The sequence below is a fragment of the Arabidopsis lyrata genome (genome assembly GCF_000004255.2).
Source record: "Arabidopsis lyrata subsp. lyrata unplaced genomic scaffold ARALYscaffold_1, whole genome shotgun sequence".
Classification (NCBI taxonomy): Eukaryota; Viridiplantae; Streptophyta; class Magnoliopsida; order Brassicales; family Brassicaceae; genus Arabidopsis; species Arabidopsis lyrata.
In genome coordinates this window covers 28,943,717-28,970,215 of record NW_003302555.1, presented here as the reverse complement: position 1 = coordinate 28,970,215, position 26,499 = coordinate 28,943,717, and the positions used below count along the sequence as shown (strand labels likewise).

General features: G+C 34.3%; 6 protein-coding genes across 6 annotated transcripts; 1 reads left to right on the top strand and 5 right to left on the bottom strand.

Moving 5' to 3' along the window:
• Positions 1-3,792: 3,792 nt before the first annotated feature.
• LOC9327853 lies at positions 3,793-4,496 on the bottom strand. Its single transcript, XM_002891745.2, has one exon. The coding sequence runs from the start codon at positions 4,321-4,323 to the stop codon at positions 3,943-3,945; it is 381 nt and encodes a 126-aa protein (XP_002891791.1). The 5' UTR covers positions 4,324-4,496; the 3' UTR covers positions 3,793-3,942.
• Positions 4,497-6,366: 1,870 nt separating this feature from the next.
• On the bottom strand, positions 6,367-8,771 carry LOC9327852 (cation/calcium exchanger 4). The gene has a single exon (XM_021011029.1). The coding sequence runs from the start codon at positions 8,447-8,449 to the stop codon at positions 6,512-6,514; it is 1,938 nt and encodes a 645-aa protein (XP_020866688.1). The 5' UTR covers positions 8,450-8,771; the 3' UTR covers positions 6,367-6,511.
• Positions 8,772-8,850: 79 nt separating this feature from the next.
• LOC9330540 lies at positions 8,851-11,072 on the bottom strand. The gene is given in 9 exon segments (XM_002891743.2): positions 8,851-9,014; positions 9,017-9,046; positions 9,049-9,123; positions 9,282-9,381; positions 9,542-9,634; positions 9,716-9,831; positions 10,051-10,123; positions 10,475-10,542; positions 10,628-11,072. Coding segments are annotated over 9 exon segments (717 nt in total). The 5' UTR covers positions 10,712-11,072; the 3' UTR covers positions 8,851-8,936.
• Positions 11,073-14,195: 3,123 nt separating this feature from the next.
• LOC9327851 (aldehyde dehydrogenase family 7 member B4) lies at positions 14,196-17,810 on the top strand. Its single transcript, XM_021011030.1, has 14 exons — positions 14,196-14,428; positions 14,507-14,643; positions 14,823-15,041; positions 15,140-15,212; positions 15,373-15,395; positions 15,481-15,544; positions 15,849-15,894; positions 16,180-16,360; positions 16,455-16,631; positions 16,716-16,880; positions 16,980-17,120; positions 17,197-17,294; positions 17,375-17,524; positions 17,618-17,810. The coding sequence occupies exons 2-14, from the start codon at positions 14,509-14,511 to the stop codon at positions 17,670-17,672; spliced, it is 1,527 nt and encodes a 508-aa protein (XP_020866689.1). The 5' UTR covers positions 14,196-14,428; positions 14,507-14,508; the 3' UTR covers positions 17,673-17,810.
• Positions 17,811-19,814: 2,004 nt separating this feature from the next.
• LOC9327850 lies at positions 19,815-21,712 on the bottom strand. The gene is made up of 2 exons (XM_002891742.2): positions 20,579-21,712; positions 19,815-20,497 (listed from the first exon to the last, which is right to left on the bottom strand). The coding sequence occupies exon 2, from the start codon at positions 20,487-20,489 to the stop codon at positions 20,031-20,033; it is 459 nt and encodes a 152-aa protein (XP_002891788.1). The 5' UTR covers positions 20,490-20,497; positions 20,579-21,712; the 3' UTR covers positions 19,815-20,030.
• A 229-nt stretch (positions 21,713-21,941) lies between these two features.
• Positions 21,942-24,380, bottom strand: LOC9330539 (exocyst complex component EXO70A1). Its single transcript, XM_021012789.1, has one exon. It carries the CDS (start codon positions 24,124-24,126, stop codon positions 22,249-22,251), a length of 1,878 nt encoding a protein of 625 aa, XP_020868448.1. The 5' UTR covers positions 24,127-24,380; the 3' UTR covers positions 21,942-22,248.
• Between the last annotated feature and the right edge of the window lie 2,119 nt (positions 24,381-26,499).

Here is a 26,499-nt window from a genome sequence, read left to right as displayed (position 1 = left end):
CTATTTGCGGATGAGGAATCCCTATTTTTTTTCTTTTTCTCATTTGGAAAAAACAATGTTACAAATTCTTACGTCCTTTGATAAAGGAAATTCCTCAAAATAACATTTTTTGGTGTAACCCTTGTTTAAAAAATCGCTAGGCGTTAGTCGGGCGCTCGGCATGGGCCTAGCGATTAATCGGAAAATCGGATTAAAATTGGGGATTAATCGAGGATTAGTTTTAGGGTTATTTTAATATTTTTAAAACATATTAATCTAATATTATTTTCAAAATTGCAGTAAACACATAAAAATGTATTTTTGAGACAAATTTTTATGATTTTTATTTCAAATTTATGATTTTTATTAAAATTTGAACATAAGTTATTGTAAAACATTACAAACTCCCAATTCAAATGATTGAATAACAAAAATAAAAAGTTTTTTTATACTAGTAATCTAAAATAATCGGGGTATGTAAGATTAGGCAGAAAATAATCGGATTATGCGGGAAGTAATTGGATTAGGCGGAGAGTAATCGGGTGACTGATTTCTTTAAGGGATTAGTCATTAATCGAGGCGGATAGGGTGGGCCTAGCGATTAAGCGGGGAGTAATCGGGTCTAGGCGGGGATTTTTAGAACAGGGGGTGTAACAGTAACAGAGATGAAGAAAATTGAAGAATTCTCAAAAACTTAACATAAAATGTGAATTTGTTTTGCTATATGTAGAAAGTTATACAATAATTAAGTTTGTAAAACGAAATTATTAATTTTATTGTCAAATTTATGGCATGATAATTACGCAACGACAATATAGACTTTTCAGTAATTCAGCTTCTAGGGCCCTAAGTTACTACTACTAGTAATTTGCCAACTTTTATTTCTTCACGAATTCTTTCATTTTTGATAAGGACACCGACGAACTCTCGAAGAAGAACCATCACTTGCAGAAAAAAACATTTGCCACGTGGCTTAAGAGGACGGAGCTAAACAAGACACGTGTCTTAATTGGTGACCAAGTTTTACATTGATGTGCCAGGTCAGCATCTAGGCTCAAGGCTCCGCCTCCGTGACTTGTGGGAATCGTTTGCCCTATAAATCAACGGTCTTGTTTGAGTCTTGCCATCAAATCACAGCCGTTAAAACTAATCACGACAATATACTGTTCTTACTTCTTAACCGATCTCAAGTCAAAAATATCAACACCTGTTTCTGTATTTGACTTCCGATGGAAAGCAACAAAAAAAAAGTTTGGCAAATACATCAATTTAACAACTTTTCTAACAATTTTCATGTCCAAATCAAGTCAAATTAGACCTCATTATTGGTCGGAAAATGAAAATGTCATATGCACATGAGTTTCTGTATATAAACGTGTAAATAAGCAGTAACTATATGATCTCTTCTTCTAATTTTGGTTACATTGGAAAGAAAGTTCAATATCGTGAAAATTTATAAAAAGGAGAGGCGATTTTCGAAAAATAAACAAAAATTAGAAGTGGTTACGTTAGAAGCAAAAGTGTTAAGAGGCAACGTGCAAACTTTAGCCACCACGTGGAACTTCTTCTCTTCCACGCAACCACGTAAATAACTAACGTACCATTCGTCACAACGTGTTTATTTCCGGTTTAGTCTGTAATTTAATGCGTTTCTGTGGACCGGTGGTGATCTTATGGGCTTTTTTTATCTCCAAAGAAGAAACGCATAACGAGCGAACTTTAAGGCCCATTTTCATTGCATTGGGCTATTAGTCTAGCGGATTTATGAGATCCATAAAACACATTACATTAACAAAGGGCAAGCGTAGAAGGCTTTTGGTAGAGAAGATACTCTAGTGTTGAAGGGTTCCATTGGCATTTCCGAGAGCAGTGAGATTCAGTTGCAAACGATGGAATGCTTTATTCAGTTGCAACCGATGGCATAACATGCAAGGCGATATCCGGTGGTCATGATGTATGATTTTAGGGTTTGTTTTATGAGCGTCATATTAAAGCCTCTACATCAACAAGTTCAGCCCACAAGAACGAAGCCCATGAAGAGCCCAAGTCTCAGTCAAAGGAAGCTCCAACCGTAACCTTGACCAAGAACAAAACAAAGGCACAAGCTTTACATGGGAAAAGTACGGCTGAGACACCTCATCAAATCCAGCTATCAAATAGATTCGCATCCTTATCGGATCTTGTGTAGAGAGCTGTCACCTGACAGGTCATCAAGTTCTAGATTGTTCTCTCTGTTCCTATATAAAAACCAGAGCTTGTATTAGGGTTTTCTCTAAGTTGAAATAATGAAAGCTTGAGTTTTTATCTTTTTCTTCTCTATATTGAGTTAAACTTCAAGTCAATCTCCTTGTAATGATCCACGCCAAAAACATTGATCTATCGACTAAGAGAATAGGGAAGAAAGAATAATCTTGATAAGTATTGATAACTAGCATCTTTTACTACGAGGCTTATTGTTATGTGTCACTAAGGGACAACACTAGGCTCGTGGTTTGGAACCCGCATTATGAGCTAACCAAATGGATCGAAACCAAAACTAATAACCAAAATATAGATAGGTATGCTCTTGGATATGATGACAACCAAATCCATTTGCCAACTCCATGCATTAGACTAACGTATACGAAAAATTAGAGAAGTTTGAGAAGATCAGTTTTATTTGGGCTCCTCGAGATCAGAACAAAAGGCAAAGAAACCGTGAAAAGGGGATTCAACTTATTACGATTCTATTTCTTAGAGTACTTTCACGGTGATTTTCACTGGATTTCTTAGAATTTAAATAATCAAAGGTAATAGAAAGGTATGAGATAAAAAGAGATACATTTCTCGGTTGAAAACATGCTAAAACCCCATCTGTTATGTACTATACAACATTATCAAAAAATTCATATAATCAAAAAAATAACTAAATAATTAAATTATATTAAAATGCATGATTAAATAGTATATATGAGAAATTGAGATGTTTTACATAATAACTTTGTAACTGTACGTGAATAACTGAATCCTATCGGATACATATATACAGTCATTCAAATGTGGAAAACTGAGAATTAATTCAAGTTGGTGGTGGTATATATACTAGTAATATGTAAGCATAGAGATTCTCGAATCTAAAGCAATCGCCCAAAGTCCAAATAAGTGTTTAAATATTCGAATTTTATTTTTTTATGGGGAAGCGACGAGTTTGTCATGTAAGATCAGAGTACAGTATCAATATAAGATCTGAATATCAAATAATAATTCATAGTCTGATGATTGCATTTCCAGCAAGTCATGCCACCTTAACTCAATCACTTAAAATACAAGATAACTATCTCATCTCATTCCATGATCAATCACGTTACACCAAGCCCCATACACTCATAAAAGTCTTTGTAATTTAATTTTGTAAAATGAAAAACCTTGTTGCAGAAAAAAAGAAAAAAAAATCATTTCTTTACTTATTCTCTTATCTTTATCAAAGTAGTAGTGCTTTATATGTAAAAATCTCTCACTATTGGTGTTAACTTGTTCGCTTGATCTGATGTATGATATATATATCACTTATTGTAGATAATAAAAAATTAGTTTTGTTGGTTAGAATAACGAAAATTAGTAAATCTTCATCATTTAGAAAAATAAAACTTTAATTATTAGGTTATAACAAAAACAGTTTTATTTTCACCAGAGTGAGTCGAAAATACTTTGTAATAGAGGGAGAAAGACTTATACTGAATTGCAGATTTTCTAACATAAGATTATTATTATTTTTGCATACATACAGGTCATTTACAGTTTATGAAATGTTATTTTGTTTAATATGTATAGATCTAACAAATCGTACATAGTAAAATATATAACCATATACTGATAACAGTCTCATTTTCCAGGGATGATTCGAAAAAATAAGAAATCAAAATAAAATAGTTATAAAATACAACAGCAAAAATAATACAAAGGTACAATGAATATAATGTTTGGCTATACAAGAAAATACCGTGCTCGGTCATGGACTGAAAAAGAAGAGAAAGAGAGACCTAAACCGGGAACCGCAAACGCAGCCGCTTCAACCGCCATTCGCTGCTGAATCGCTTCAAGCTCAGCTCCTGCGTCTACGAACTCCTTAACTAAATTAAGATAAAACCCTTTGATCTTCTTCACAAGTCTCACGTAGTGTAGCTTCAACCATCTCAGCTTCATCTTCCTTACCATCTTCTTTAATGAGAATCCGCCACGTGACACCGCATTGTTCTTCCCGCCAAGACGTACCACCTGCCACTTACGACGACGGAGATGAATCTTCCGGCGACTCCTAGTCCTAGACCACCGGAATAAGGGTGTTGCGGCGATGCGTGGATCCATTTGGATAGTAAATTTTTGACAAAAAAAGAGAGAGAGAGAGAGAAAGAGAGATTCGTTATGTTTTAGAGAGGCATATTGAGAAACTAATATATACACACATATACATGTATATAAAATTGTGTATACATTTTAGTTTTGGGGTCAGTGACCTTTCATGTGACATGTGATATTTTTCGTAAGTTAGTACTATTTTATGGTTTTTTTTTTTTTTTTGTCATCAGTACTATTTTATGGTTGTAAATTGATATAATACATTTTAATTAGTTCTTGTTAGTATATGCAATTTTGATTTAAGGGATATGGCCTATATGTCACGACATTTTTGTCATAAAACTCAACTGGACCACACATCAGTCTCATATGTATGTATTCTTTCGGAGTACAAAATTTGTTAGATTATACTTGAAAAAAATAAATAAAGGAAGATAGGGAGAAATTGAGAGGTATATATTAATTTGATTAGAAATGGGCAGCACATTTATGTCTTGGTTTGTTTCCAATAATATTGCAAAGGAAAGACGATTTAGTTATGTAGAGAGCATGAACTTGTTTTCATGTCTTCCCTTTTTGAATCATAAAACAATTTCTGTAATTTTTTAACACTCACATGTCTTCTTATTTTGGTATGTTTTATTACAATTCTGTGATAACAGGAAATTTCAATGATTGAGTGAAGATGAGTCGCTGAGTTTGTCTTCAACTTAATGTTTATTAATTGGATATATATTATATTGTGGTCCACAAAACATGGTAATATATCATTATCATATAAAACTTGAAGTTCGAATACAACTTTAAATCCAAAGAATGATTTTTTTTTGTGAATATAAAAATAAAATTACATATACTAAATTCTCTGTTTTCTTTTCATAAACAAGCGATCCTCTATTTGTTTAACATGAGTATCGACCATATATATATATATATACTAATGTTTTTAGATCTGGTGATATATATATTTCACATATAATTTAATTGTTATGCACATATATATAAATCCAACGTTAAACTGGTCAGTAAAAACAACAAAAAAGCATATATATAAACCCAAAAATAATTAAACACAACTCATATGAGTGTCAGAGTTGTCATTTTGCGAGAACAGAGCAATAAGATATAACATGTTCTTAGATGTCTTGTCCTGAGTTGAGCATATTCAAACACTATTATATATTAGTACTTATATAATGTTACGAGATTATGATATATATGGTATATATCAATTCAAAATTGTTAAATATTATATACTACTTCTAAGAGGGTCAAGTGACATAAGCTATGACATAATACGTTTACTTCATGCGCAAGAGAGAAATATACAAATGCATATATAAGTAGACAAGTCTCTACTCTACTACATGAATGACTAACCTTACGCCTTGGTCTCCACGACGACAAATACTTACATTACTCTTTGGACCCATTTTGTTCTCTATTCACTTAAATGCGAGAGAATCAATTACAGGATGCTGCTATATAATAGTGTAATTCGGAAACTATTCACCAAGAAAATGATATATTTGACTTCTTGTCCTTCTTTCTTTTGTCATTAACTTCTTGTTATTTTCTGTGTGGATTGAGAGTACATGATATATCCAATACAATTCGTTGCTGCTAAAATAAAAGGATAACAATGTCCAAATATTTATTAGTTTATATACACAAAGACAAAGTGTATGATAATATAATTGGTTATTGGTTAAACTCGTCTATTCGAGAAACAAATCTTGATATAATTTGTTTTCTTCAACACTTTATAAATTATTTTAAGAAAAAAAAAAACTAAAAAAGTATGTTTCTGTGTTAGTGTGTTACGTAACATGAAAATTGAAAATCAGATAAACAATTAATTTTTCGATACGAATATGAATATCTCACTACCTACCATGTGACGACGATGTACAAGTGGAAGAAAACGAAACAAGTGGGGCAACATTATTGAGTTTATTAAGACTTGGCCCATTTAACAAGGCCCATTAGTCTCCATTTTCGAATACATTATCCATTTGTCCCAATCTACGATCGAGATCTACCACAACGACCTAGATTCAACGGCTCAGATTCATTATCACTTGCATCAACATAGTACAAACTACAAACAACATTTACTTCAGAACCAGTGGCTATCTCTAACAACATGTATAGTAGTATACAATAAACTGATACCAAAGCTGGCAACAATGGCGTTTTAAGAAGCCCAAGGTACGAATCCCATGGCTGAGCTGAGCCTGAAAGTGACGAATATCAGATACAGTGCAATCAGACCAATTCCCATCACTTTGTTCGGTCGCATTTCGTTGCGTGGGAGCATCACAAGAGACCAAATCAATCCGAATATTAGAAACCCTAGAGTGTAGAACAAGCTATTGTCCTCAGGGATCATGTATGTCTCTGGACTCTTCGACCAAGCACCAAGAAACATCGACATACCTAACCCAACAAGCGTGTTAAACATTGGACCTGCGTAGCAACCCGATAATGCGATTTGTACCCCATCTCCACCGTTCATCGACAATGCGATGTTCGACACTAAATCACCCATTGAGTTTCCCCAAGCAAGTACGGTTAGACCGAGTATCGACGGGTTGATTCCGTAGATTCCACCAAATGTAACCAAAAGTGCAACAAGTTCGTTTGCAATCATGTAGAACCATACGATGCTCATGATGAATCCACCGAGTACCCAAGGGATTAAGTATCTTTGAGGCGGACGATCGGACTCTGTGTTTTTGTACGCGAGATAACCAAGAGTAGATCCAATCGCAATTCCGATAAAATAGGCTACAATCCGAGCTTGAAGACTCGTATCATCTTGGCTGCTCCAAAGAAAGGAAAGTAGGACAGGAGCCAACGAGACACTAGCCACAGCATACGTCTTTGACCAGCTATCTTCCTCAATCAACGGGATTGTCAACCGTCTAGGAACAGTCAGTGGAGTTTCAAGCAAAGATGTGAATTTAGAACATAACGAGCTCTCGACTTCTGCACCATCTTCGGTCCATCCCCATGGAGGTCTTTCTTCATCATGTACATTGGCTTTTGCGAAATGGTTTGAATAGATGGCTACATTTGTAGCCCACATCCACTGTGGTAGAGAATCATGTAGCCGAGGTGGACCTTCCTCGGTCTCAAGTTCTAGCAACGGGCTGTACATAGGAATATCCTCTTCAACACTTGGGGAGAAGACACTTCCCTGCATTGGGAGCAAAGGCGTAATAGAATCAAGCTTCAACCTCCTTGAATGTTTCCTCAAAATCTCATTCGCAGCCACGAGAGAAGCATAAAGGACATAGATCGAGACAAACGCAATGGCGATACGAACAGTCACCTTACCGACCATCAAAATCACCATCAAAGCCGCCAATGTGAAAAGGAAGAAACTCAAGTCTCTGATGAAACATTTCTTATCGATCTTAACTTCTTTATCCGCAACACAAAGCGAAACAATCCCAACAACAACACAAGTTACAAACACCGCACCACCCAAGACGCTGTTAAGACCCACTTCCCCTTTATCTGAACCAACAAAAGCAGCTATACTCGCAAACACATCAGGAGCTCCATTACCAAGTGGAAGCAAAGTAACACCAGCAACAGTTGGAGGCAACCTCAAAAGCTTAGAAAGCTTCTCCAACGAACAACAAAAGTAATCAGCAGCAGTATTACCCAAAAGATAAAACAAAGCAACAAGCCAAACCCCTAACACTAAATAACCCAAGATCTTAAAATCTCTGCAGGAGCAGTAAAAGTACTTGAGGTAATCAAAGAACCCATCTGGAGAACAAATCGGATTCGATATCAAGAACTCGCATTGATCAACATAACCTCTGTGTTCATGTAACCCAGAGCAAGATACAGTAGTATCACCACTCAAGCTGCTATTACCAAAAGAACCACTCAAATGTCGACGAATTACAGTAAACTGGCTAAACCCATTACTGAATTGACCTGGAGAAACCAATCCTCTGCCGCTAGAATCAACGAAAGACAGATTCTTTAACAAAGGGTTCCTGAGTATATCGCTCTGATCAAAGAAGAAGATGAATAGGACTATTGCACAAAGCCCATTAAAAATCCCCCGAAATTTGGGATTACTCGAGCTATATAGAAAATTCACAGCTCTCATTCTCGAAATCTGAAGACTTGAATTCTATAAACACAATGATTTAGCCGCCATGCGTAATTTAGCTGAAACAGGAAAGGGGCCTAGGGTTTCAAGCAACGTGAGAATTTCTGAAACCCTAGGATTCTGGTTTCTTCTATCAGACGAGACTGAATCAAAGGGTTTCAGATGCTCACCGATATGAATCGACGTGATCTCTGATCAGCAAAACCGTTTTCTTCGATCTGTGAGAAATAATCACACTTGTGTCGGAATCATAACTTGCTTAATTAGCATCCTAATTGGATTGGGTGGGCTTTATTTGACCCGGAAACCAAATGTTGACTCGTTGTTTAAACCAAAGTCAAACGGTAAAGTTTTTTTTTTTTTTTTTTTGTTTTGCGTTAAAAGTTAAACGCCAAGGGTGAGATGTGGCTTAACAAATTGTATGATAAGGAGAGTGTAATGTTCTTTAAATTTCACTAATTTGGTTTACACTAGGAACCATTTTCTATGTGACTCGGATCAACAGGACAACCATTATGAACACACAGGTCATGGCGAAGATCAAGAGCCACTGGAAGTCTGGAAGCAACTTGTTTTTGAGCTTTCTGAATATATATCTTTGTGGCTCTTACGGCTGCGTGTCCGGTGCTTGCCAAGCTTTGCTCAATGGTTTCCTCTGTAGAGTCAAGTATCTGTTAATAAATCAACAATAAAGAAAAAACAGAAAAATGTTAAAGAACAATGAAGCTAGTAGAAACAATATATGAACCGATATAGATTCTTCTCTTATCCCATTGTTGATGATAATAGTAAGTACATGTGTTTTGTAAAGAAAATGATAGCATCTCACCTTTTCTGTATTTTGCACAGATTGGCTTATCATTTGACTTCTCTCCTTGAGTTGTCTCGCAAGTACCACCATTTCATCGGTTAGATCCTCTTGAAGCTTTCTGTCATCAAATGATTCACCAATGTGACATGAAGTATCAAATTCAACTCGAATTCAAAAGCATACAACTTTATACTCTTGGCGATAATTTTGTTTATATAAGAAAAGTGCTTAGAGCAAATGAGATCCTAGTTTTTTCTCAGTGATCTATGAATATCTACCTCTGCTTGTCAATGCGCACTTGAGCTGCGGTGTCTAGTTTTATTGGTTTTGAGGGATCAGCGTCATAGCTTTGCTCCTTGGAACTTGCAGGCCTACCTCAATCAAGGAAGTTGCTAAGAAATAAAGGAAAAATTTACAAGTTGAGAAGCATGTGAATCAAGTATTGCACTTACACGATTCTTCTTCTCAGCTGTGGAGAAGTGGGGCTTTGTGTATCGTCTTCTATTTTGGGAGAACTATCGCTGGTCGAATCCTTTGCAAAAATTTCATAAGATAACTCTGTGTCAGTCTGTATATTTGGCAAAAACCAATAACTTGGTATTAGTTACAGAAGCAAACCTTGAAATTGCAACTAAAATAGTTCTACACAGGAACAAACCAAAACATGCATGCCTGAAACTAAACTCATGGGGCAATAAAAAAGCAAACTTTAAACAATTCCTCAGACCAAATGCCTAAATGTTTTATAATCCAACAGAACAATCTCTTTCAAGTTCAGATGACTTACCACTTGAGCAGCTATTCTTGAAGCAACAGCTTCAATCTTCTCATAGTACTCATTCACCTTAGCCTTTGTAACTCTGGTCAAGAGATCACAGGAGCAGATAAGCGCATTAAATAAAATCAAGATTGGAAAAACTGGATACTTGGCTACTTTGGTAGCATCAAATAGTGACACCCTAATCTGTCACAACAATTGAGCAAATTTCAAAAAAAAAATTATTCTAGTCTATGGCCAAGTTGGAACTGAGTATAATACCAAGTAATTCAATTCGAATCTCTAAACCCTTGATCCTATAAAGAGATGAAGCTCTTTTCAACATTCAAATACCAAAAAAAAGCAGAAATCTTGTAAACAAAGCATTGATTTCAACTCACTTATCTGTTAAAGATTTAAATTGCAGTGCTGAAACAATGAGAGAGTAAGTAACCTGGGAAGCCCTTGAGGGATCTTCTCTTCAGAGAGTTGTTCTAATTGTTCCCTCAAAGTAGCAACATACTACAACATCAAAATTACCATTAGCATCAGAGGTTATAATAAGCACAAATATAATAGTTTATAAATGAAAATCCAAAAGACATACATGTATAAGCTTAGACTGATTTTGCTGATTAGGTGCAGCTGAAAGTAATCTCCGCAAACTGATCTCAGTTTTGCTGATTCCCATTATAAGATAACCTCTGTGTTCATGTAATCCAGTTACCCAGAAGAGCACAATACTCAAGTATCACACTGAAGCTGTTATTACCAGAACTAATTTCACTGACATGCCGACGAATTACAGAAAACTGGCTAATTCCAATATTGAATTGACCTCCAATCCTCTGCCACTGGCTAGCATCAACGAAAAGACAGATTCTTTAACAAAGGGTTCACTCTGTCTGATTAGGAAATTCACAGTGTTCTTATTCCTAAAGCTGAATTTTATTCTATCATCATAGATCATTCAACTATGAGAACTTTTGAAGGTTTCATGCAAAGTGAGAACTTTTGAAAAATTCTGGATTCTTATGTTCAAAGGCTCAACGATCGAGGATAAAATTCTCATCGGCCCCCTCTGCTCAAAACATTCTCTAGTTAGCCCCCGAAATAAAAAACTAGTGTTAAATTAATTATTTTAATTCTGAAAAATAGTAAAAGACAAATAAAACTTCGGTTTTCGATTTATTTACTGACTCAACCTCAATTTGGATCTAGATCCACATATGTTGGATCGGATTTTGGATCATTTAACCCCAAAAATCTCAAAATAGCAAAGTCCCAAAATCAAATCCCTAATCCTAAAATTTTTTTCCCTTTTCTCTAAAAAAAAAGTAACGAATCGACGTTGATCTCTCGCCTCTCTCTACTCCTCTAAAATTCACTTTTCTAGGGTTTTCGATTTTGTGTTCTTAGGAAAACATTCCTATTTCACAATTCACAAAACCCAAAAAACAATTTCACTGTAGCTCTCTGTAGCTCACCGTAGCTCTTTTCCTTCGATTCCCCTGTTTGTTTCGGTCGAAGTTTCCATCAAGTTTCCATTATTGTTATCTGAAGGTTCTCGTTCTGCTGTGAAGAAATTAGGTCATTTCACCGTAGCCCAACCTCTTTTCTTCGATTCTCCCGTTTGTTTTGGTCCGGTTTCCGTTTATCGCTGTGGGTTAGTGAAGATTGTTGGTCTGAAGGTTATCGATTTGCTACAAAGAAGTTTGGTCGTTGTTTGGGGCGAAAATTGGTATAGAGCAAAGCCTCTCTCTACTCCTCTAAAATTCACTTTGTCCCAATTTTCGATTTGAATTTCTCTCCATTTTCAGATTTGAATTACTTTAGATATATTCAAAATATGTTTAAATGTGTTTCTGATTTGAAATTTGTTGAAAACCCAAACTGTATCTCTTATAATTATGTAGATAGATAATGAGATTATGTGAGTTTGTGTTTGGATTGCTTGTTTAGCTTCTAGTTCTAGAAGTGAACCACCTTGTTCTAGAAGGAGAAGGAGAAGGAGAAGGAGCAAGAGAAGAGTTTGGCTCCTGTTTTGGTCTCTGATGATGAGTTCTGCTTGTTTTCTGGTCTCTGATGTTGATGTATAAATCTAAGTGTTTAGGTACAACTGGAATGATTAGGTACAACTATGTTTCTGGGTTTATGTTTTTTGATTATGTATAAATCTTTGGATCTAAATATAATTATGTATGAATCTTTTAATCTGAATTATTATTTTTATGTATGAATCTATGTATTGAATATAATCTAAGAGTTTTGAACTAAAAAATAAAAATCTAAATTAATCAAAAAATCTAACAAATATGTAGGTTTGTAAAGGTTTTGGAAAAAAAACAAAAAAAACAGTGAAATATCTGAAAATATCTAAATATCTAAAAAGTTCTGACAAATGGCATATTTGGCGCCGTTATTTTGAAAAAAATTATTAAATAATAGCAGAGATTTGTCCATAGTTGTACAGTTGTACCCGGTTGCACATTTTTGCGCATAGTTGTACAATATAGAGATTTTAGTGAATCTAGTTGTTATCAATTCTAATTTAATTTTTGTTGGTGGAACCGATGGCATTGCCTCATAAAAATATCATTACTTTGTATCTGTGCATTTATATTTATCAAAATACAAGTATTTCAAAAATTTATAAAATTTTACTTCAAATCTACAAAGTAACCATGAAACAATAAGGTTGTTAGTGTATGAATGTGGGATTTTGAGTAAGAATTTCAGTATTTATTAAAAATATGAATTTTTTTGTCAAAAACTTGTTGTGTAGTTTCATTACCAGCGTGTATGCCTTCTTTACGTTTTGTTAATTTGGTTTTAAATTTTCATATTATATAAAATTTTGAAAATTGGCTAAGACATTAGATCTTAGTTGTACCTGTGGTATTTAGTTGTACCAAGACTGACAAAATTTGCACAGATACGAGAAAGAAATCAACCATAGTTATACTTACTAAAACTTAGTTGTACAATACAGAACATATAAGTTTCACAAACAAAACCAATACAAACAACATTGTTTCTTAAATTAACCCATTGACTATTATGGGGAACCGGATGTGAAGGGAAAGTAACTAACTCTCAGCTTTGTCGTAGCCTCATCTACCTTTTTCTTCTTGCAAATCTTCTCAACCATCTTAACATATGATACTTCCCCTTTCGATTTATTCATAAGAAAAGAATACACTTCTTCATCTTCTCCATTAGAAATCCAATGTACATCTTCTCCGATACTTGTATAGTATCTGTCATAAGAAAAGCGTATGACTGAATTCCTTTTCATTGTCCCTGAAAAAGAAAGAGAGAAAAAACGGCCTATAATTTCATAATTTTTGTAGCAGACTATCAACATAGTTGTACACATTTGTCTCGGTTGTACCAAACTTAGGGTTTCCGTAAATATTCTACTTAGTTGTACCCAGTGGTTTCGGTTGTCCCAAATCTGCAATCCTAAAATATGTCAACAAATAACCCTATTCAAGCTACAAATTCAACTTAATCATAATACACTAAGAAAACGAGTATACTTACCTTACAGTATGGTGGGAATAGAAGAAGAAGAAGAGAAGAGATATGTCTTTGGAGATGCAAAATCGTAAGCTTTAATGATGAGCTTCAATGGTGGATGGAGAAGAAGAAGAAGAACACGAACGTCGGAGCTGCAATGTCGGAGTTGGAGCTGCAACGTCGGAGCCGCTGAAGAACGTCGAAGCTGCTGAAGAACGTCGGAGCTACAAAGAAGAAGAAAGTCTCGTGGGGTTTAATGTCGTAAAAGAGAGATATTTGGTAGGTTTGTATTTTAATGAGAGAAGAGAGAGAAAGTTTTTGATTGGTTGAATAAAGAATGTGTTGGAATTAAATTAAATGTAAAATTAAAGGATAAAGGGTAAAGTTGGTTTATGAAAAAATTGGAAAGGAAAAGGGATAGTGAGAATAAAAAAAGGTTTTCCAAAAATTGATTGTCCCTAAAGGGGCTAGTGAGATTTAAATCCAACGATCGATCAGGGAAGCGATTTCTCCTGACGCAAAATCGATAGGAAAAAGATCGGTTGCGTCGGGTGAATTCGCGGGTGGGTTTATTTGTTTGACCCGTAAACCGAAAGTTGATTCGTTTAATGGGCCGGGCCAGATGAGGCAGGCCTGGTACAGCAACTCAGCATGGGACACGTGACACAAAACCATAATTATTTTATTGGAGTGAAGCCAAAAATAATGGCTAAGGATGGACACAGCAGCTCAGCTTTCGTCTTCATCAATCCAATAGTAAATCAATCGTTGTTTTTGTTGTTGTTGTTTCAGCTTTTTTACCAAAAGACGTACACGTCTCTCTCTCTCACTCCTTTTTAAGATTCCGTGATCAGAAGCTCATTTCTTCGATACGATCCACATTTAGGTGATTTCTCTTTGATCTTTCAGTTCTGGATTTTCTCTGGCTTTCTTATCATCAATTTCTCTGGTTTTTTGTTGGCAGAGATGGGTTCAGCGAACAATGAGTACGAGTTTCTGAGTGAGATTGGCTTGACCTCTCACAACTTGGGATCTTACGTTGCTGGCAAATGGCAAGCAAACGGACCTCTTGTTTCCACTTTCAATCCGGCTAACAATCAGGTTCTCGCTTTCTTCTTATAATTGGAGAAGAGAATCGATAGTGAATGCTTCTGGAGATCAAAATTAAGAGATGTGATTCATGTTCTTGTTGATGAAATACTTTCCAATCTGGATTGATAATGTTTCGATGATGTTGTTGTTGTGCTCAATAATCACTTTTTTTTTGGGGACTGATGCAGCCAATTGCTCAAGTTGTGGAAGCTTCTCTAGAAGATTACGAGCAAGGTTTGAAAGCCTGCGAGGAAGCAGCCAAAATATGGATGCAGGTTACGGCTCCTAAGAGAGGCGATATTGTGAGACAGATTGGAGATGCACTAAGATCCAAACTTGACTATCTTGGTCGTCTTCTTTCACTTGAAATGGGAAAGATCCTTGCTGAAGGCATCGGAGAAGTCCAGGTAGGTCTCTTTACTCTGCATTGCTTTGTTTCTTTTTCATTCATACATTTAGATCTTTGTGACGCATTTTACAAATATTACTCTGCAAAACTTTGCAGGAAGTAATTGACATGTGTGATTTTGCTGTTGGTTTGAGCCGGCAACTCAATGGATCCGTTATACCTTCCGAACGTGAGTTCCTTATATAGCATTTATCCTCCTAGATTTGTTATATCTTTCTCAAATATCTCCTTAAAAGGCACTTGGATTTGGAGATGCTTTTTTCCTTCGTTTCGTCTCCTATCTTATTTAAAGACTTTTCTCTAGACTCATATCATTTATTTCGTTGCAGGCCCTAACCACATGATGTTGGAGGTGAATTGCAAGTTTGTTTTGTCGGATTTTTGTGGATGCATTTCTTAAGAGATGATTAACATTCGGCTTGAACATTGTAACGCAGATGTGGAATCCTCTTGGCATTGTTGGTGTTATCACAGCGTTTAATTTTCCCTGTGCAGTTCTTGGTAAGTCTTCTGTCTAATTTCAAATCTTTATGAGCACGCCTCACAAAACAGAGAAACGATATAACACGATATTGCTCATTAAAGTCTGCCATGCTTCTTCGTAGCTCTGCAAATTCATTATTTAATTCTCACATGAAAGTGGACACAATAGAGTTTGCTGAACCTACTCTTATTGTGGCACCTAAATTTGCCACACTATGATTTAGCCAATTGAGAAGTTTTTTTAACTTATAATGTGATATGGAAAACTTTGTGTTTCCGCTTTCTTTTCCCTGCATTTATGGACAATTTTGTGGTATTGCAGGTTGGAATGCTTGTATTGCACTGGTCTGTGGAAACTGTGTAGTCTGGTAAATAACGACTTTGACTCTGAATTAAGCTTTGAGTACCTAGTAGCTCCTGAGAGGTTAAAATTACTACAAGAAGCTGAATTAACAATATATACTGTTTCTAGTTGCTGTCTATGTCCATTGATCCTCAATGTTGCATAAACGTATCCTTAGTGCCACATTGCTATTAACAAAAAAAAAAATCATATTGCATAATAGTGACATGACATTAGTCTTGACAATAAAAATTTCTATTGGTTTGATTAGTGTAGTTAATACTTAATAGTAATACATGTGATTCCACAGGAAAGGTGCTCCAACTACACCGTTGATCACTATTGCAATGACCAAGCTAGTAGCTGAAGTTTTAGAGAAGAACAATTTACCTGGTGCCATTTTTACGGCCATGTGTGGTGGTGCTGAAATTGGTGAAGCAATAGCGAAAGACACACGCATTCCCTTAGTATCCTTTACTGGAAGCTCCAGGGTACTTACTTTTACTATAATCCACCACCCAACCAAACACACTGAGCTTATTCGTCGCTCATTGTCTTCTGTTTGAATATTTGGATTATGCATAGGTGGGCTTGATGGTACAACAAACAGTGAATGCGAGATCTGGCAAAACTTTACTTGAACTGAGTGGAAATAATGCAATCATAGTCATGGACGACGCTGACATACAGTTAGCGGCTCGATCTGTTCTATTTGCTGCGGTTGGAACTGCTGGTCAACGTTGCACAACTTGCCGTAGGCTGGTAACAAAATCTAATCCCCTTATAGCTTGTTGCTACTACTATTCCTTTTGCTCAATACTCTAAATGTTGTTCTTGTATTTGAAGCTTTTGCATGAGAGTGTCTATGACAAAGTACTCGAGCAACTGCTTACTTCATACAAACAAGTCAAAATCGGTAATCCTCTTGAGAAAGGGACATTGTTAGGACCATTGCATACTCCTGAATCAAAAAGGAACTTTGAGAAAGGAATTGAAGTCATCAAATCCCAGGCACGTCCCTCACTTTCTTTGCTTTGCTGCATAATCAAGAGCCGCTAAAAAAGTTTTAACCTTTTCAACTGTCACTTAAAACCCCTCTTGTATTTGCAGGGCGGTAAAATACTAACGGGCGGTAAAGCAGTCGAAGGTGAAGGAAACTTTGTGGAGCCAACAATAATCGAGATATCAGCAGATGCTGCTGTCGTTAAAGAAGAGCTATTTGGTCCGGTTTTATATGTTCTAAAGTTTAAGGTAATAGTAGCACTCTCTTAAATCATCTATTTTCTTCAGAAATAGGCCTTAACAAAGTTAATTTTCTTCTGGACAGTCATTTGAAGAAGCTGTTGCGATAAACAACTCGGTTCCTCAAGGTCTAAGCAGCTCGATATTCACTCGTAACCCCGAAAACATCTTCAGGTGGATCGGGTAAGTGCTACGAAAACCATAAATTCTCAAATTTTCCGGTTAATCTAATGAAACTAATTTCACTGTGATGGTTTTACTAGACCACTGGGAAGTGATTGTGGCATTGTGAATGTGAACATACCGACGAATGGAGCTGAGATTGGTGGAGCCTTTGGAGGCGAGAAAGCGACTGGTGGTGGTCGTGAAGCTGGAAGCGACTCATGGAAACAGTACATGCGTCGGTCCACTTGGTAACATTCTTAAGTTTTTTCTCTTTTCTTTTTCATAATTTCCGGTTTAAGTTTCTGATTTCTGATTCATTAAATCGGTTTATCTTTTGGCAGTACGATCAACTATGGGAACGAGTTACCTCTAGCGCAAGGAATTAACTTCGGTTAGATTCTCAAAGATTTACCGGTTAATGTTATGTTGGTTCAATGCTTGTATTGTATGGGCTTCGCAGCCTTGGACTTTAACGTTCAAAGATGATTACGCTTTTAATAATAATAATAATAAATAATTATTATATTCTGATAATTAATTTAAAGATAAATCGGACTAATCATACGTCTAACTGTAACATAAATCGTTTCCTGATGTTATCAATTTAGCATCAGTCATATTTTTTAAAGATGCAGATGCTGAGTAGATAGATAATAAATTAGATATCGATACAAATGATGAAAAAAAAAAAAATCGATACAAATAACGGTTTGCTAAAAATATATACCCAAGTAATAAAAATATATTGGCTTCAATTGGTAACCATAATTTAGGAAAAAAAATGAGAAGAAATGTGATATTTCTCTTTGTTCCTCAATATTTTTACCATTTACAAGTAATATTTTTTCCACACCATTTTTCTACATTCCTCACCAAAAAAGAAACACTAGAACAAAAATGTTTCTCTCCAAAATTGATATGGAACAAAAAAGGAACAAATATTAAAATTCGTTTTTTTATTTTAAAATAAAAAATAATATTTGTATTTTATTATATAGTAATTTTCATATCTTCACAATATATTAACAGAAAAAATATTTTTGATAAGAATTTTATGCTGAATTACTCTTAAGTCTTCATTTGAAAATTATATAAATAATAAAATAAATTTAAAATTTTTTATATTGTAAAAGAATAATATATTTTAAATTACTCTTTCAATTTTATTTTATGTTAATATTAAATAGGGTGATTTAGGTGAATAACCCAAAAAAAGAAAAATTAGTTTTTTAGAAAGAAGGGTAGAGAGAGATAGGAAGAGAAAGAGAGTGAATAGGGGGTTAGAGGTTAGATATTTAATTTGTTTTTTTTTAGGTTATTTAGTGCAATTTCTCTATTAAATATTATTACTTAAAATGATATATATATAAATTTAGTTCACAAATTTTAGTTTCAAATTAAATATAAAAAATATTTAGTATTTTTTCATTGAAATTTGATTTATTTACTATTTAATATATCTATAAAGATATTTTTATTGTTTGGTTACCATTCATCATAAATCATAATAGTACATTTTATTCATTCTCTGCATCTTTTCCTTTTCATTACTCAAAAATTGTTTGTTCCATTCAGCATTATTTTTTTATTCAATTTTTTTTTGTTCTTTTAATGGTTACCAGTCGGAGCCATTATTACTCTTTTGTCAACTTAGTAACAAATCCAAGTATACGTAAGACACAAGAAAACCATCCTTTGGATATTAATAAGCATATTACGAAGCATTATTCGTTCGTTTATGGTGATGCGAACGTTTATTTCGTGGAAGTCGGCTAAATTAGTGGAACCTAGATAGAAAATCTTCTTCTAATTTTTACGATATCGATTTAATGATTACTGAAAAAGACTAAGACCATATTAGCAAAAAGGTCCCACTAAATCACAATCTTATCATTAGTCCATTCGGCACTCGCACATGCAAGATTGTTAAGAATCCACTTAATCATCAAGAAATACATTATCTAAACGAATAATGATAACAATAATTAGGAAACAATTATTACGACTTTGATCTTTCTAGTCTGTTCTTTTTTATTATTCATAACCTTCACACAAATCTAAGTATATAAACAAGGAAATGAAAAAATTAATTATAATATATATAATTATAATATATATATAAAATATTATAATTATAATATTTTAACAAAAAAAATTAATTATAATATATATTTTTAATACAATCGTTTTGACATGTATCACACAAATTAGAAAAATAATTTAAATGTTTTTATTTGCAAAGAAAAATACTTAAAATGTTCTATCATAGTTGTACAACAAAAGGTTGACTGTTAAAAAAGAAACAGAAAAGGTTGACTATTTAACATAATTAGTTTTAAGTTAGAGTAAGTTATATATTTCCGTTAAAAAAAATATACATTGAAATTGTAAAACAATAGTATCTCTTAGAAAGCAAAAAAAAATAGTTCAAAACAACACATGTTACTATAGATTAAGTCGTTGGTCTAGTAATCTTTGTCTTATTTACCAATATGCGTATGGTGCAATCATAAAGTTAAGACCCACAAAAAAAACATATTTGACACACCAAAATTTTTTCATTAATTAATTAACACTCATATCAACATTTAACATTGAAACAAAACAAGTACAGTATATACAATCAAACCAATTACCCTAAAATTCCAGATTTTTCTTTTTTAATAACTCTCTTCATTTATTTACAGAAGAGCACTATCGCGGACACTTTCTTCTTCTCTGTCAGATACCTCGCCGTAAATAGAATATTCCGATCTACGCACCACCGGGCAAAGCAGGTAAACAGCTCCCAGTCCCAGCCCCACCAATCACCGCCGTAGCACAAACCTCTCCACCGTCAACTGTCGGCGGCAACAGCTCTGCTGACGTCACGACCCTTGGCAAATTCAGAATTAATCTTCTCCTGAAAATATCTCCGACCACCGATATGAAATCAACGGTCGGAGAGGGAGAAGCAATAAACTCGCCGCAGAACTTCATATGAATCGCTAAAGCCTCGTCGATGCTGATTTGTCTCTTCTTTTTCCCCCAACGGAAAATCTCGTACTTCACAGCCTCGGAACAGAGACCACAGATAAATATTCCGGCGTATAGACACCGTACGCTCTCTATATACGCCGCCGTGTATTCCTCCTTCATACGGCAACATTCACATCTCGCAAATTCTATCTCCGACGTCTTGGATTCGGTGATCACCATTAAATTCACAGTCATATATATCTCTGTTATCAAAGAAACATCAAAATTAGCCATTAAAAAAAAAAACAGAGACGAATCAGATTCGTATAAAAAACACTACTAACCTTTTGCTTCGAATCTGTTGTGTAACGTATGTATATATGTACACGTGTAAATGTATGTAAAGGGTTTGCTATCTATCTCTCTTTCTCCCACTCTGCTACTTTAGCTTCGCCGTAAAAGAGCTCGAAAAACAAAATCATTTTCTAAGAAGAACAATAAATAATTTCTGGAAGAAGAACTTCAAACCAAGCAAGACCCAGAATTCATCATTTGAGCGATGTTCTTTTTGTCTTTTTTGCTTAAACTTTTGATCAAATTAAAGTGCAAGCTTTGTTAGACACGAGAGAGATTCTTTAACAAAAAAAGAAAAAAAGACACGAGAGAGATTCTTTAACAAAAAGAAAAAGAAAGACACGAGAGAGAGATTTTGTTTTCTTCTTCTTTTTGATCGAGTGGAGAGATTTCTTGATTTGGAGAGACAGATATCAAGAAAGAGAATCGTCAGAATTTAAAGGAGGTTTTTTGAAGAGACTCTTCAACAAATCCTTTGTGTCGTCCGTAAATAAAACATTTTTTTTTGTTGGGTCGACCGTAAATACATTAATGACTAGGAGAAATAAGAGAATGTTGATTTGTTAGTTAATATTCCACGTCAGCATATGTTTAGACCAATTAATCGCTGCCATTATTTGGAAATTACCAGTCATGCCAGTAGTTTGTCATCGCCAGCTAAGCTGTTACTGTATTTTTTAGTTGATTAGCAGCCATGTTAATCTGCAAACGTTAGTTTTAAAATGTTTAGAAAATTTGATTGCAAACATAATATATTACGTCTACAAAAACAGATACATATATGAATATGATTCTTATTACGTACCATAGATTTTAGAGCTGGCGTTTTTATCCAAGGATCAAATCCAATTATTTAAATTGTTTGATTTGTATATTAAACTGAAAATACGAACTGATTTTTTTTTGGTCCGAACCTGAAGACACTTCACAAATGGACAGGCTGTCTATCTAGACACCAAGTCACCCATCCATGATCGCGAAATTTCGAAAATGAACATATGGGAAGAAGACACGTGTACGAATAGTTAAAGCGTGCAAGAAACTTGGGATTGGATTAGTGAATTTTTCTAATTTTGTACCAACACATCAAAAATCGCTTGCCTTGGAGAAGATAATCACTATAGAAGGTTCGTAGAATATTACCATTATTAAATACTTTAATCTTATTTTTATGTTTTTTTTTTAATTCTCTGAAAGTTTCTGAAATTATGTGTTTGGGAAGAGAAGGAAACGAAGGCTTACGCTATAGTTTGGTTTATAACAAGCAAACCAATATTTGGTTGATCCTGATTCCCTTAACTAAAACACTTTTGTGTTGTTGCGAACTTGCGATTATGAGGAAACTTGTGACTATTAACCAGAAAAAATCAAATTGCATTTAGATGTGTTTATGAAGAAACTAGTACACCAAAAGTCACAAAATACAAATAATCAAACATTTATATCAACAATGGAGTATCGAAATTTGGTAACAAACAAACAACACACAACAAATATGCTTACAGGTACAAATAAGTGAAGACTATTCACCAGAAGCTGGAGAACAATCTGAACACTGCCACATTAAAATGGAAAGAATTCAAAGAATGATATATATCGTTAATTCTAATGTGGGTAAACCGAAAACGAAAGCTTTATGAATCTTCTTCTTCACCTTCTTTCACTGAGACCGTCTCAAATGTGGAGCTGTGGTATATCCTTCGAAGAAATCCAACACAGCGGTTTCAAGATTGTCAACAGAGTATTTCAAGTAGTTTTCTGGATGTCTTCCGCTCTCTATATGTCCTCTGAATCTTCCAAGAAAGGATCTATAAGCCGGGATAAGATGCTCCGATAAAGATATCCTGAGTTCTTCTCTAAGCTGAGTATCTGGAACCGACCATGTCGACTGAATCCTGTGTACCTCTTCAAACATTGTATTGAAAGCTTTAAACCTCTCTCTTAAAGCACTCTTGGATACACCGGAAGAGAAGCTTCCGCTCACATGTAATCCTTCATCTCTCAAGCTATTCAACACTCTGACCCATGTAGCTCTCTGATACTTGGTGGCTGCCTGTCTAAATATCCCGGTAAGCTTTCTTAAATACTTGTCTCCAATCAACTCCATTAGCTCCGGCGAGCTTTTGACCTTCTGAACTATGTAATGAACATTGTTCATAACGAAGATGTGAGATAAAGGTTCATCTTTGTAATGCAAAGACTTCTCTTCTAGATTGAATTGTAGCATCACCATTGTCCATATCATATGCAAAGCTAACGGAGATATTCCTTCAAGCTGAGAGATATCCATATCGGGATTGTTTGGATCATTGGTACATTGCAAACCCCGACATGGTTTCGTCATAATGAGATCGATCAACGTTTCCTTATAGTCAGAGATCAAGTTAAGGTAATTCATCACATACCTTGTCAAAGGATGTATAGTTCCTCCAGGGACAGGAACAACCGAAGGTTCACGAAAAACCGCATTCTCAAACTCAGTGAGTATCCCTCTTGCTGCTTCAGCTAATCTTGATTGAATCTCTGTAGCTTGAACAAGAATCGATTCGGATGAACTCGAATCGAAAATCTCTTCCATATCAGGCAACAAATCAGTTAAAGCATCATGTAAATCAAGAATCTTGAATAGTTTCTCAGGTGATCTTCTACTAATACTTATAGCTTCAGGGAAATTGAAAAGCTCCAAAGCAGAGCCTTTAACAATCTCCATGAAACATGTCTCTTCCATGGTTCCTTCAAATATCTGCTCACAGAGTCTCTTCTCGCTAGCGAAAACAACTCTAACGCAAACTTTCGCAGCACGGATCCATCTCCTAATCTTCACTTCCACAGCTTCCCAATCAAGCCTCTGCACATCTCCAATCCCTAATTTCACAATCCCTAGCTGCTTAAAAATCATTTCCATGGCGGATTTTCTCACGTTTCCGTATACCTGAACACATTCACGAGAGTAACCAGCTCCGATCATTCTCTGAGCAATCGATCTCAGATCAGAAACAGCTTCCGGCGATACAAGATCGATCTCTCGTATACTGCTTGTGGATTTGCTATTACTCCTTCTACTCCTCGATAACCGTCTCGAACCGGAATCTGAACCGGACTCATCTGGTAAAACCAGATCCACTAGTTGTTGTTGCTCTTCTTCTTCGACGTTACCATCATCTTCAAGCTCGGTATGCGAAGAAGAAGCGAAAGAGGAAGAAGATAGCGATGAATCGAGAAGAAGAGAATCAGGTTCGAAAGTAGAAGTCTGTGAGATTAAGATGTTTCTGAACTCGTCTTCAAGCCTAGCCATGGCGATTTGAATCGTTGAGCTAGCTGCTTTGACTTCATCGGAGATTGAGATTGAAGAGATGTGTCTTTGAAGTTCATCGACAGCTTTCAAGTAGCGATCTACTTCGTCTCGATCACCACCGCTTTGGAAAATCAGATTCTTCTCTTTAGCTTCTTCAGATGTTGTTGAATCCCAACGGAGTATTATCTTCTCCGCAGTCTCTAAATCGGAACTATCGCCATGATGATTCTCCGGTGTTGCCATATTCAAAAATCGGAAACTGGAAAGTGTTTGACTTCACAGATCGATTTAGGTGTTTTTTTTTTGTGTTTGGTCCTTTGAAATGAGATTTAGGTGAAAGATTATACTTAGGTTCGCTTTGCTAATTTTTTAATGAAGAAATCATTTTTATTTTTGAGAGAGAAAAGAGTCAATAAACTTTTCAACGCTCAGCTCGTGGGGTGTTTTTTTTTTTTGTTTACGTTAAAAGAAAAAAAAAACTAAAGAAATATTTGGATTCTCGCCGACGGCGTGGAGTTACCGGAATATACAGAAAATGCTGAGAGTTTTGTTTACTTTCACGCTTAAGGTAGATTTTTTTTTACTCACAAAAACTAATACAAACGGTAGAAACAATAAAGATTGACATACGTTTCTACTTCTACAAACCTAAGAAGCCTCACAACTCAACTACTAATTGGGTAACATGAAACATTGAATTTACTGTGGTTCTATATCTATGTGTTATACGAGAGAAAGTAAGTGGATTGGTCTCTTTATAATAACCGTTAAGAAAATCTTGCCGACATAAAAAGGTAGTACAAACATAAGGATAAAAGAAAATGTATTGTGTAAGAGGATAAAACATTAAATATTTAAGTAATCATCTCCCACGCAGTTTCAATAAATCAAAAGAAAATCAAATTAAGTACAGATTGGTTATTATGATACCTTTGTCGTTTGTCTGAATTATTTATTTATCTACATATACATTTTTACAGGGTTTTTTTGCATTAATTCATTTGGATCCGGGTTTTACCTGGGTTTAACTATATCCGGATCTTGGATAAAAATTTTTAGGAAGTTTGTAATAATTTTAATCCCTTATTTGGCCAATCATAAATCGCAGAATAAATTTTGTTAATATTACCTAAACTAATAGCCACATTAATCATACCGTAATAAATTTTATCTCTAATTGATTTCGAATATTTCCACAATCTAAACTAATTACTATCACATACCTTATCTCATCTATTGTTCCTAAAATCTTGCGTAAATCTCGATTTTAAAGAAACCAATTACTCTATATATCATTACTTTAAAAACGTTTAATGCTCAAATCTTTAGTTAAGATTTTGGAAAGAATAATCATTTGAAAATCAATTTCGAATCAGTTTAGCAAAAAATTAATTTTTATTCTTTGACATAAATATAGATTACTTAAAATAGATCGTAACAATAAATATATAAAAGTAATGAATATACAATAGAAAGATACTCTCATAAATATCTTTACGATTTGAGTATTAATAATTCTTCGACAAGTTTACAAAAAGAATTAACTATAAAATTTTCTTAAAACGTAAATAATTAAAAACATTTAAAGCAAGATAAACAGAATATTCCTCTTGAAAACCCTAAACCAGCACGGTCTACTTCACTATATATATAAGATCATGCTATTCCACTAATCAAAATATTCATTCCGCCAAACCTATAATTTCGTTTTTAGTTCATATTTCTTTATATTGTTATTATTTATAATTTTATGAAGCTTTGTCGTTTCTAACATATTATTATTTGTCTATTTATGCATGTATGTATGAGAGACGATCATGAGGATGTATCACTACCATTGACTTGATCGAAATTTGTTTCAGTTTCATCGAAATTTTGGAAAACTATGGAGATCATCAACTTCATCTCTTATAAACTATTAAAGAAGGTATGCAATAAAAGGTTAGTTAGTCCTTCTTCTAATCATCATGTATACTATTTTTGTTTTTAGTGTTCAGTATTTTTTTTTTTACATTTTCATGTTTAATTTCTTCATGATGTTTGTTAATGATTTTATTTTGTAGGCTAACAAGTTCACTCTTTTAATTCATTTTCTTTAAGGTAGGAAGAAAAATAAATTTTCAATAAAATAAAATTCTAATTCTTAACTTTAATTATTCTAATGTTATTGGTTTTCATTGTTTTTATGATATAAGCCTTTACAAAACTCTGGATACGGATTTTGGTTGGTAAGTATAATTTTTCTAATCTCAAAATATTTTCTAACAGTTACGGGGTTTTCTATGGCTAACAATGACATCATATAATATTTTTTTATTTATTTAATGTATTTTATATTTAGTGATTCCTTATACTTCTTTTCTATGTATGTTTTAGTTTTAACTAATTTTATATATATATATATATATATATATATATATAAGTTCTTGATTTAATTTGCTTATTTTTTCTTGAAGGAAAATAGAAGTTTATAGCAATCCTCTTTTGATTTGATCTTATTTTTTAAGCGTGAAAGTATTATTGGAGAAAGAGTAATGTGGTGTACTACTTAAGCAAGGATCAACAATAAGAATGTTTTACAAACAAAATATATATGTAATTTGATCACTTTATTAT

Excerpts from the sequence above, each read along its gene's own strand:
- LOC9327853 (XM_002891745.2), bottom strand. The coding sequence starts at position 4,323 with ATGGATCCACGCATCGCCGCAACACCCTTATTCCGGTGGTCTAGGACT.
- LOC9327852 (XM_021011029.1), bottom strand. The coding sequence starts at position 8,449 with ATGAGAGCTGTGAATTTTCTATATAGCTCGAGTAATCCCAAATTTCGG.
- LOC9327851 (XM_021011030.1), top strand. The coding sequence starts at position 14,509 with ATGGGTTCAGCGAACAATGAGTACGAGTTTCTGAGTGAGATTGGCTTG. Across the intron at positions 15,042-15,139 it reads AAGGCATCGGAGAAGTCCAG|GAAGTAATTGACATGTGTGA; the intron begins GTAGGTCTCTTT and ends AAAACTTTGCAG. Across the intron at positions 15,545-15,848 it reads TTTTCCCTGTGCAGTTCTTG|GTTGGAATGCTTGTATTGCA; the intron begins GTAAGTCTTCTG and ends GTGGTATTGCAG.
- LOC9327850 (XM_002891742.2), bottom strand. The coding sequence starts at position 20,489 with ATGACTGTGAATTTAATGGTGATCACCGAATCCAAGACGTCGGAGATA.
- LOC9330539 (XM_021012789.1), bottom strand. The coding sequence starts at position 24,126 with ATGGCAACACCGGAGAATCATCATGGCGATAGTTCCGATTTAGAGACT.